General features: G+C 29.9%; 1 protein-coding gene and 2 long non-coding RNA genes across 3 annotated transcripts; 2 read left to right on the top strand and 1 right to left on the bottom strand.

Moving 5' to 3' along the window:
- Positions 1 to 5562: 5562 nt before the first annotated feature.
- LOC146529297 (uncharacterized) lies at positions 5563 to 9655 on the top strand. Its single transcript, XM_085201908.1, has 4 exons — positions 5563 to 5901; positions 6150 to 6227; positions 9010 to 9132; positions 9385 to 9655. The coding sequence occupies exons 1-4, from the start codon at positions 5785 to 5787 to the stop codon at positions 9460 to 9462; spliced, it is 396 nt and encodes a 131-aa protein (XP_085058034.1). The 5' UTR covers positions 5563 to 5784; the 3' UTR covers positions 9463 to 9655.
- LOC146529298 (uncharacterized) lies at positions 6810 to 7479 on the bottom strand. Its single transcript, XR_014879034.1, has 2 exons — positions 7180 to 7479; positions 6810 to 7073 (listed from the first exon to the last, which is right to left on the bottom strand). It is a non-coding gene; the product is annotated as an uncharacterized LOC146529298 (long non-coding RNA).
- Positions 9656 to 10322: 667 nt separating the features above from the next.
- Positions 10323 to 11553, top strand: LOC146529296 (uncharacterized). The gene is made up of 2 exons (XR_014878989.1): positions 10323 to 10678; positions 11404 to 11553. It is a non-coding gene; the product is annotated as an uncharacterized LOC146529296 (long non-coding RNA).
- The last annotated feature ends 747 nt before the right edge of the window (positions 11554 to 12300 follow it).

The raw sequence follows: 12300 nt of genomic DNA, 5'->3' as shown, positions 1-12300 counted from the left end.
GATTTTTTAGTAGGTATCGTAATTTTAAATCTGTGCTACTAATATTTTCAAGTACTTATTAAAATATATTTAAATGACTATTTTTAGATAGTTAAATGACAATTTTTAAACGGAAGAAATTATAAACAAAAGCCTTCCTACTAATAACTACTACAAAAAATATGAAACCAAATATATCGCGCTGAAATAATACATTCAACTCCAATTATCCAATACGTGCAAACGCATCTAAATCTTCGTTGCTATGCCTCTATAGCGGGCGGGTTTTTTTTTCGAGCTTGTGGTTAATGCTGAAGAGGGTATTCTGTCCCTGATGAAAAGCAAGCACTACATGGCTGCCTGTGAGGAAAATTAAATAGAATGCATTGGCCGGGAATCGAAACTAATATACATATTTATATGCTGAGAGTAAGGGATAAGTGAAACTTGAGTCGGCACAGCTGATGAGTCAACGGCGTGATGTGTCAATAATTAAATGCGTTTTTCTCTAAAACTATTCGCAATTTCGAAATAGTGTAAAAAGCTAATTTTATCTTCGTTTAACGTAGAAAATTAATAAAGTATTTTAAAGGATAAGGATTAATACCATTATGGAAAAATATCCCTCACAATAAAAAATATATTGAAATTACTATTTTTAGACAGAAATATGATCACTACACGTTATCCTTAAAAGATAAAAATATGCTCTCGCGGACTTTTTTGTAGATCTTATTAAGAGAAACAATACTCCAGTGCATTATTTTCATGTAGTACTTACCATTAAAGCAGCGCATGCGCGAAAGTGTCTCAATGGGTAGGACTTTAGACACATTTATCGTATTTATGTTAATTTACATAAGAATGTACAAATAATAAACTATATATAAACCTTCCCTGAGAAATACTCGACCTAATGGTGAAAACCGAATAAAAATCCGTTGGGTGGTTTAGAAGAAGAAGAGTTAGAAAGTTCAGACAGACACGAAAAGCGACTTTGTTTTATAAGATATAGGTTATGGAAAAATATCCCTCACAATAAAAAATATATTGAAATTACTATTTTTAGACAGAAATATGATCACTACACGTTATCCTTAAAAGATAAAAATATGCTCTCGCGGACTTTTTTGTAGATCTTATTAAGAGAAACAATACTCCAGTGCATTATTTTCATGTAGTACTTACCATTAAAGCAGCGCATGCGCGAAAGTGTCTCAATGGGTAGGACTTTAGACACATTTATCGTATTTATGTTAATTTACATAAGAATGTACAAATAATAAACTATATATAAACCTTCCCTGAGAAATACTCGACCTAATGGTGAAAACCGAATAAAAATCCGTTGGGTGGTTTAGAAGAAGAAGAGTTAGAAAGTTCAGACAGACACGAAAAGCGACTTTGTTTTATAAGATATAGGATAGGATAGGATAGGATAGGATAGGATAGGATAGGATACCTTACATTGTCGGTTTTAGAACTATTTAAGAAATTATTAATAACTAACTATTTTATGCAACATAAAATAATATTGAATGAATTGAATTAATATTTAACAAATTAATATTGAATGTAAATTACTAGTACACAAGCCCTTTCAATCTTAATTACGTTGTTTATGAGTAAGCTACACTGTAGCTTTGTAACTTATAAGCCTAGTAAAGTATTTTTTTTTAAGCGATTTAACATCGTTCAATAACATAATTCTTAGATTAAATTCTGTTTGTCTTTATTATTGATACTAAATAAATAAAAAACTATATATACCAATACGAAATAACAAAAAATATTAATAATAACAACGATAAACCAGATAAACCCAATTAGAAATTTAATCAAATATTGGGTAATATTTGATTAAATTTCTAAAGTTAATATATCAGACCAGTTCTGATTTTAAATTTTCACGTAGAAACAAAAGCGTAAATTAAAAATATTTATGTAAAGTATAAATTCAAATAATAAAATTTATGAACTGGACCTTCGTAATTAAGTATTTTTTATGATTCGTACCTAACGTATATACGTACAAAAAATAATAGATAGATCTTTTTCACATCGCCATTTAAAATCTTAAAATGAGCTGAAAATGTTATTGCCTGTTGTGTTTCAAAAGAAGCTTATGCTTGATATGTAAAAAATATTTTAAATACGAATTCAATTGGTATACGAGTAGAACATGAGTGGTTGCAGTGTTTCGGGTAAATACTTATTTTAAAAAAATTTTGCCATATTTGAGAATAATACAATTGAGTACCTTCTTGTAATATGGTATTTCCCTCTTTTGTAAGAACATAAATATTTGATAGCCTAAATTACTGCGTCTCCTCATAAGATGTCCCTTCTCATAAAATTTCCCGCTTTAATGTTCAACAATTTTTAATGGGTCTTCTATGTATTTTTTTTAAAGTTAACGCTTTATTTTTCACATAGCAATAGAAAGAGGTAACCTGGAAAACTAGTGTTAAGATACTCCGTTCCCATTAAAACACCTCCGTTTCCCCCTTTCCGTAGAATTCAAGAAACATTTCGTATTAAATGACATGTTCAACGCCGCGGTTTGCCTGATTACCAGACCGAAGAAGTTAAAATATTATATATATTTTTAATGTAGTTATTACAATATTAATTATTTATTTATTATTATTAGGGTGGAAGAGGCAGCGCTTCTTTTACTGAAACTGTATATAGGGTAAAATATTTCAAACCCAGAATTAAAAAAAATAATCAAGGATTTTTTTTTCATTTCACGATTTTTATCCATACCTGTATTTAGTGTCACGCACACATACGTATGCGACGTTGCCGCTTTGACAGGTAAGTGTGTGCGTGCCTATGTTATACTTTACAAATGGCGTTTTATTTTAAAACGATAATTTTATTATTTATTTTCTTTGAAAAAAAAACTTTTTCATTTTTGAGAATTATTTTTTTTCCGAATTATATTAGGCTTTTATAGAGTAGTTAAAACTGTGGTTTCATTTAAAGTGGCGCTGACAATTCCCCCCTGTATACACAGTTACAATATATTCCTCGAGTAAGAATCGAACGTACAACCTTATATCGTGCTACCTCCCTTTTATCTAGTTGGTCAGTCAAAAATTCTAGTTTTCATATCTAATGGCTTGTTGCTATGTGCCTATGTAATTTAGTAACCACAACCAAACATCATCATCATCATCGTGGGTTTTTTTAAACTATGGGACAACCCCACTAATAGGCTTAAGCAAACTAGAACAAGCTTAATTACTTTTAATTAATTAATTTAAATAAAAGGGATGTGAAGAAACTGAAGGCATTAGCTGAACTACTCACGTATAGCTCTCACGGATTTGACCTTGGTTATTATTATTTATTATTTTAGTAAAAATGAATTTCTCAATGATTTTTGTTATGCTGATGGCAGTGATGGCGATGTTTGTGAGTCAAACTAGCGCTGCCCCCAAAGTTAACATAAATTCTATAAAAAAGGGTGGCAAAGTAATCGTAAGTATTTTGAAATATTATATAGATATAAACATATAATAATCTGTAATTAGGCTTTTATAATTTGTGTATATTTGAGTAGTAGCGCAGGGGAACAAAGTGTGACGGTAAACGTGACTGGTAGTGGGTTCGATTCCCACTCCAGGAAATCAATGGAGGAAATTTTTATTTAAATTTATATTTTCATCATCGCTCTGGTAGGGCGTTGAGCTGCCACTCAACACCCAATTCGGTGGAAAGTGGGGAACGGAGTGTTTTAACATTAGGTTCCCTCTGCCTACCCTGCTGTGTGCGGGATACAGCGTGAAGCTGACTTTTTTTTTAAATTTGTGTACATCGTAATGTAATTTTTTTATATTTTTTTAGAAAAAGGGACTTGGAATCATTAGTGCAGCAGGAACCGCTCACGAAATATACAATCAATTACACCATAAGAAAAACAATTGACGAAAAAATTAATATATATATATATGTAACTGTAACATGCTTTTGATTTTAATCTTCTGTAATCTATTATAATGTTATATTAAAAAGTATACATATATTTAAAAAGATTTAACCTTTAATTATATAATATTATATTTCTGACATAGGCATTTCATTAATTCTAAAATATTATTAAATTTACATTAATCGTATAATACAAAATTAGTAAAAAAATATATTAATTTTATTATTTTTAATAATAGACTCACTTTGCTTACAGCGTGAAGCTATAAAAAATGTGCATTTCATTTTCACTATAAGTATCTAGCAATCTGGTACGTCTTAGGGTATTTATGGTCGTCGTGTCTATATCGGTACTTATCCGACCGAACGAATATATATCATACATGTAATAATAAATATTAAAAATATTATTATACTAGAATTTTGCATTTTATATACAAAAAAATGTTTAAGTATTCGATGTCCAGTCGGATTTTGAGTTAGTCGTTTCCCTACTTACCATAGAATATTAATTAGAAAACGTGCACTTTTAGTTTAAAGTTTATATATTTATTAATAAAATTAAAAAAAGAAGTTATTAATTAAAAGTAGTCATTTTTTAAACTATAAAAAGCACTTCAGCAGTTCAGCAATTTCATACATTTCACGTAAATTCCAAGCTTTTCCGCACATTCTACTCCTTAACACAAGTAAACATGTTTGATCGACGTATAACCACAACAGTAGACGAGGCTTATTACAAATTCTACTGAAAATATATCGTGGTTTGCAAGGTTTTGGAGAATCCCGCAATAAATGGCTTAAGGAAATAAATATGTCCAAACTTACTCTTTATAATAAAAATTATGTAAAATAAATAGGTAGTATTTTTTTTAAACTTAAAATTTTATAGGTAAGGTATCTTTGCATAATTCTATATATCAATGTAGTCAAAAAAACAAACTATACATAATTATGCTTTGCAGTTAGGTTCAATAATAAACATTTAAAACATTTATTAATAGAAAAAATATTATTATTATCTCCAATCAACACGCAATGCCTCCAGAATTCGGTGGAAAATGAGGAACGGAAAAGTCTTGATAGGAATGGAATGTCGGAATAGACGTCTTAACCTCTTAACATTAGCTTGCCTGGTTATATTCCCTGGTCGTCTATATACATATGCATACATGAACGGATACAGCGAGAAATTGAAAAATAGTAAATATTATCCTAAAATGTGTTTTAAATGGTTTTATGAATGAATCAGTATTAAAATATTAAAACGTTCTTTTTATTTTTTTATTAACGTATATTATAAGCTTTTTTTTCTTGTAAATTGTAGGATAGTACGATTACTGTTTTATTTACTAAAATACTTACAATTACATGCGTTTGCATATGTAAATATGCAAATGCATATTATCCGATGTCTAGTTATTCAGTAATATAACAACCCAACACCTGTGTTTGCACTGATACTATAATTTTTTTCTATGATTCATAATAATAATAATATTATTAAAATAATGGTTTTAATCTTTACTATACAACTAGCTTGTATGACAATTTATACGGCTTCAAATTAAAATCAAATTAAATTTATAATTAAGGAAGATATGTTTCTTAGTTTTTTTTACATTAGAAAATACCAGAGCGTCCATTATTGTTACTGAGGACGTGCGTTACATAATACGGTTATTATGCATTTACGTGATGGAAAACCTACTCATTGGTTTCTAAAGCATGGGAGAATCCCACAATGGCAGGCTTAAGGAAACATATACAACTTTAAATAGAGGGGGTGAGAAGCAAAAGCATCACATGCTCATAGCTGCTTAACCAGTGCTAATACTACAGCTGTTCCAGAAAAATATATTTAAAATGAAGTTCTCAACTATTTTTGTGATGCTGATGGCTGTTATAGCCTTGTTTGTAGGCGAGTCCAGTGCTGCTCCGAAAGTTAATTTGAACGCCGTCAAAAAGGGCGGTAGAGTGATTGTAAGTATATTTTATGTGATTTTTAATATTTAACAGATATTTTTCTAATATCACATTTTTTTAAAATAAGCTATATGTTTCTTATTTAAATAATTTATATTGTTATTTATAATTTTTTAAATGCGCTGCGCTAACCTGGAGTTAGGTTTGTGTCTTGGTTAACCATTCTAGATTATATTATATACAAATGATAAATTATATAATTATTTTTAAGTTACGTATTTAATGTCTTTTTTTATTTTTTTTAGAAAAAAGGTCTTGGAATTGTCGGAGCAGCAGGGACGGCTCACGAAATATACAATCAAGTACGCAACAGGAAACACAATTGAAAGTCATTAACATTACATTTTTAAAATTCTAATTAAGTAAATAATACTAATATGTATATCATTATAATAATTTATAATATATTTTAATATATATTTCACATAAAAAATATATTTTCTTTTATTTTATATCATATTTATTTCATGATTGCTATGATTTAAACAAATTTATTATAACATTTTTATAGACCAGTTCAAAATAAGGTACAAATCTTAAGATTATCCATAAATAATTACCCACCTAAATATTTACGGCGCTGAAGTAAAAAATTCCATAAAACTAGTTGACATTGTCTAGACATGTCATTCTACCAAAAGGTCTATCTAGCCCAATAAGCATGGGAAAGCTGCACTAGTTTCTAATGAATAATGTTTAATATGATTGAATTGTTATGCATTTGTAACGCTGCCTACCCTGCTGTGTGCAGGATACAGAGTAAAGCTAAAAAAGAAATAAAATGGATTATTTAAAAAATATATATTTCAATGTAAATTTGAAAAAGGACAAATTGTCCATAACTATAATTTATATTTATAAAAATAAAATACTCAATATTCATTAAGTAAAATAAAAAACAAATAAAATGTGTGTATTTTTTATTATCAAATATTTATACGTCTAGATTTGAGTGTGGTTTTTTGTTGATGGAGAACCTACTGACACATTCTATATACTGTATGTCATCTGTTTTGAATCACAATTAACGTCTAAAATCCACCAAAAACTGCAATGTATTGAATATCTATCTGTTTCCTATATATTTATCCTTTGTGTTTTTTATTGTGGACGTAGTTGTACACATCGTGAATAGAACCCGCGGCACTGATTACTCCAACGCCTTTTTTCTGCAAAATAATAAATTAATTAATTATTAAATGTATCTGTAAAAAGTTGTTACTATTTTTTTAAAAATATAACAGTAATGAAGGATTACTTGTTTAATATACTTACTATTATTTTACCGCCTTTTTTTATTGAATTAATGCTAATTTTTGGATCGGCAGCGGCCGGATTGACTAAAAGTAACATCGTCACCATTAGAGTTAAAAAAACTACGAACAAATTCATTTCAAATATTAGTTCTTAAACAGATAACCACTCGCCAAAGAACTTTTGAATTATGCTTGAAACTGAGACCCTCTTGTATTTAAATGGAAATTTCAATGACATTTCTCTTGTACATATTTGAAATAGTTTCTCGTAGTGCTTTGTGGATTTAGCAATATCTGATAAGGAACTTATAAGTGCGTAGAATTTACTTAGATAATTTTACAATATCCACTTTTATTTTTATTCAACATGACATAAAGAAGGGTAATATGTTTATCAGTGTAAGTATGTTTGTTACTATGTGGCCTAACGTAAGAATATATTATTTTTATGTTAAATTATTTGTTTTAACCCTACGAGTGTCACACGCTAACGTAGGTTTGTCAACTTTCAAAAATTGTACTTCCCGTTGAGTTCGAGTTTTAGTATTAACAGCTTAGCAGGCGGCTAAGTAAATGTTGTCGTCTGTTTCCCATTCCCTCTATTTAAAGTAGAACTTTGGGCATGTATTTGTTTCCTTAACCCTACTAATCTAGGATTCTCCCAAAACTTACAAACCACGGAGGATTTCCAGCCAGTAAATATTATTATTATTATTTAATACACGTGTAAGGGTTCCGTAACTCACTCACCCGAGTTACGGAACCCTAATCCTCCCGAACATGCTGAATTCTCCGAATTAGCCTTTCAATGCCCCATTGTTTTAATTTTTAAGATTCAAAGGCGAAAATAATATTTATAAAATATAGGTAACATAATAATAATAATACCTACACCTACATAATATGTATAGTGCGATATTAATATGCACGAAGCTCAGAAAAGATAGTTGTGATATTCCTATTACTACGAAAATATGTATAAAAAAAGGTACTATACCGTAGATAGGAAAGTAACTATAAACTTAAAACACCTGCTGATGGAAAAATAGTTCCTTTTATGTTGACTTTATTCACATAAACAATTTTCATTTTAAAAGGCAATATGTTTTCATTTGAGCGTAGGTACACAATATGAGCTTCTAATATCAGGAGACCTGATATAAAAGGATCCCGTACCGTACCAACCTATCCTAAAAGAAAACTGTAAATATGAAAATAAAAAATAAAAAAGTGAGACTAAACACTAAACATTTTAAAAACTTGAAGCGCACAAGATGTCCTAATGTATTAAAGTTTAAATATTTAAAGTAATTTAAAGAAATATAATTGCTGCGACGGTGGTACGGCGAGGCAGTTTCTAATATTCATGAAATGGTAAATAATACCCATTTCATGAAATGGTAATTTAGTGTCATTTCATGAATTTTTGAAATTGTCACAGTCGTTATTGGAGCCAACTTTAAAATGTGAAATCAAATTCCATATAACTTCAATGTGCGGAAAATGAGCTTAAAAGTGGTAGAGGAGCATTAGAGGATCAATAGCTATGGCAAGAAAACAGAAGGTCTTCAATATTTACACAGTTTAAAAGTAAGCTAACTAAATTTAGCATGAAAAGTGTACACAAGTAATAAATATGATATCTCAGTTTGCGTCATGCTCATGCCGCATACGTCGCGAAAGGCCGAGACGACCCCACTTACGGGATGCGGTGGAGTCCCGAACTCAAAGAAATCTTTATCTCTCTTTATAGCCGCCGTATATAAAGGTACTACGTTAGTCAAATCGTGACATATAAAATACTGCTATATAAAATACTGAAACTCTCCTAAACAATAATATTTAAAAAAAATACAAAATGAAATTCTCGGCATTGTTTGTTGTGTTATTGTGTGTGTTATCATTGTTTGTTGGCCCGAGTGAGGCGAGACCAGGCAAAATTGGTGCTATTAAGAAAGGAGTTAAAGTGGTTGTAAGTTATATTTTATATATTTTTAAGAATAAATATATTTCACATAGGTAGTAGGATAGATATATATATAGTAGGTTTTCGTATCAAATATTTGTTTTGTATTTATTTCAACCTTAACCTTTTGATATTCCTTGTAACATTTTTAACCGACTTCTGTAAAAAGAGGAGATTATCAACCGAATATTTTTATATTTAATTATCTATTTTGTGTTTGTTTTATTTTGATTTTCATATAAATATAATTTGTTTCAGGGAAACGGTCTCCGAGTACTAAATGTCGCAAGTACAGCGCACGACATTTACAGTTTCTTCCATAAGAAAAGGCATTGATAGTGTGATGTCCAAAATATATCTTTACAATAATAACTTAAACTATAGCTTTAATTAATAATCATAATATTGTGTACTTCTAAGTCCTAAAGTTATAATAATGTAAAATGTAGAATTATATTAATAGTACCTACTCAACCAGTACTTAGTTATTTTATATACATCAAGAAAATTAAATATATTTTGCTATTTATTTCATTAGTTTTATTATGATACTTATATTGTGATCGTTTTACTCTGATCGTTTGACTTGGCCGTCGTGTCTGAACCACGAATGCGTGCGTATGACTTTAACGCGACGGTTGTGGGCTCGATTCTCACTCAGGGGAATGAATTATTATTTATTATAAAAAACATTTCTTCGCTCTGGTACCATGAGAAAAGGGCAGGGTTGAGTTCCGGCATACAACACCCAATACCTCGAAAATATGGCTGAAACTGGGTAATGGAGTGTCTTAGTACCAAGTTTCTTCTATACAGCGAGAAGTTAAAAAAAAATCTATAAGCGTCAATAGCTTTGCTTCATAAATGCTCGTTGAAGATCAATTTATAGTGTTCCAAGACATTTCTCTTAATTCGCAACAGAATACTGTCACATAATTAAAGTCATATTGAAAACAAAATTCAATAATAAATAAGAGTCATAATTTGAATGTTCATCATTCACTTTATTATTATATTACTGTTATAAATAATAGACTACGTATTCTAAAAGAAATTCGATCACGCCAGTATTGCATACGGACACATACATAAGTGCATATTTACCTATATAAAGTACCAAATACTTCAGCGTTAATATAATTATGTGAACTATACGCTTTTTAGGTAATATGTATTGCAAATTGCAATATAATTTAATATAAATGATATTACAATATATTATCTAATTCAAATTATAGTATCTATAATGTGAATGTCTAGGGTTTTTTTATTTAGGTCGTTAGAACAAATCGGTTTCCTTGTGTGTGCGTGAAGCAAGAGGCGTATTTTCCTATGAGCAACACAAAGTTTGTATAAAAGAAACATCCAACTAAAAAGCGAAGTCATTTTCCACCAACAATAGGCCGAGCTTTACACTATGAAGGTCATACTTTTCGTGATTCTCGTCACACTTTGTTCTCAAGTAGTCTTGGGGTATAGTGTTCAAGTACCAGGGGCCACCACATCTACAACTACAGCTAAGCCTTGGACCCGAAAACTGAAAGACGGACTGGTGTGTATAAGTATATAAAAAAAATAACACTGCTGTTATAAAGTGGACGTTGCCTATAAGAAAAAGGTAGTGGGTTTAGATTAAACACTTTTAATTATAATATTATGTTCAGAGCTATAGTAGTATATGGACTTCAGAGCTATAGTAGTAGATGGATTTTCCGTGTAACTCATAAGCAAAACTTGTAATGTCAAGAATTTATATTAAAATATCTTAATATGCAGTTGTATTATATGTACCTACAAATATTATAGGTAAAATGAGAAAATATTTTTTCACCTTCAAAGTTGTATTGATTTGCCATGGTTCTTAGGTTCTTCCTCGATTATGAAATATACATCACTCAATCGTCGTATTTGTTTTGTTCCTTCTTCATATTCATGCAACGCAAACTTTATGCCTAATGCCACTCATCTAAATTCATCAATAAAATATCCACGCTGGTATTCGTCGTGGTACTTCGCCGGAATAAATAATGCGTGTCCAAATGTATACACACCACACATAACAAAGTTAATTAACTGATATCAATTTCGGGGAAATTTGGGAAATATTACTTACAATATCGAATACGTAGGCAATTATAATCAAATTAGTCAATATCCGGGCCATTCCGGAAACTTTGTTAATTTTGTTTTCATGTTTATTATTTTATATGTAATATTTCGATGTTTCTAATAAATATCTAAAAATTTTATCATATTTTATATAATAAAATTTTGCAGGGTAAGTTTTTTGAGGGTGCTGCCATTGTAAGCGCGGTGCAGGGAGCAGTGCAAAATGGCCGCGGAAGCAAGCATAAGTCATTGCACCCACCTAACAATAAGAACTGAAGATATTTTAATATTTTATTAAATTTTAATATTTAAATGAAATGTGTTAATTATATTATTTAACCTCCAACCTCTTTAAATTTTCTTCCTTTGTCTATATATATAAAATCGAAAGGTCACTCACTCATCACGAAATCTCAGAAACTACATGTGCTAGGAATCTCAAATTTGGCATAGGAATTACTTATAGGACGTAGGTGCTCGCTAAGACGGGAATTTGTAATATTCGACTTCTAAGGGGTTGTTTTTGGGGTTGAAAGTTTGTATGAAAATTCGTTACTACAAATGCTAGGAGTCTCAAATTTTGCATGGACGTCACTTGTAGGATGTAGGTACTCATGAAGACAGAAATTAATAATAACATAGTTCACACAGGCGAAGCCGCGGGCGGGCCGCTAGTATATTATATAATCGACGAACATTTTGAATGTCATGTACCTACCTACTAAAATTTTTAATTAACTTAACTTTTAGTCAGATGAAATTTTCTTATAATTTAGATCCATGATTTATTGACCAATATGGCAACAAAAAGGGATAAAAAGGAAAGCAATTTTTCATGATATTGCAATGTCATACAATTCATCATACAGTCATCGTATCTGGCTTCTGATCGACATATTTCGGCTTAAAAAATGATGGGCTGTAGGAGTGACTGGTAATTTTTCCGGATAATAAAGTATTTAACAGTGGTCTATATAGATACAGATTAACAATAAAATATAAAATATATATATATTATATTTATGTTACAGAATGTTATTATAATAGTTTAATAAATAAAACAAG

This window comes from Heliconius melpomene, chromosome 18 (assembly GCF_056956725.1).
Source record: "Heliconius melpomene rosina isolate 202511_hmr_F chromosome 18, ASM5695672v1, whole genome shotgun sequence".
NCBI classification, from domain to species: domain Eukaryota; kingdom Metazoa; phylum Arthropoda; class Insecta; order Lepidoptera; family Nymphalidae; genus Heliconius; species Heliconius melpomene.
Note: the sequence above shows the minus strand (reverse complement) of the source record. Positions and strands in the feature narration are given on the sequence as shown.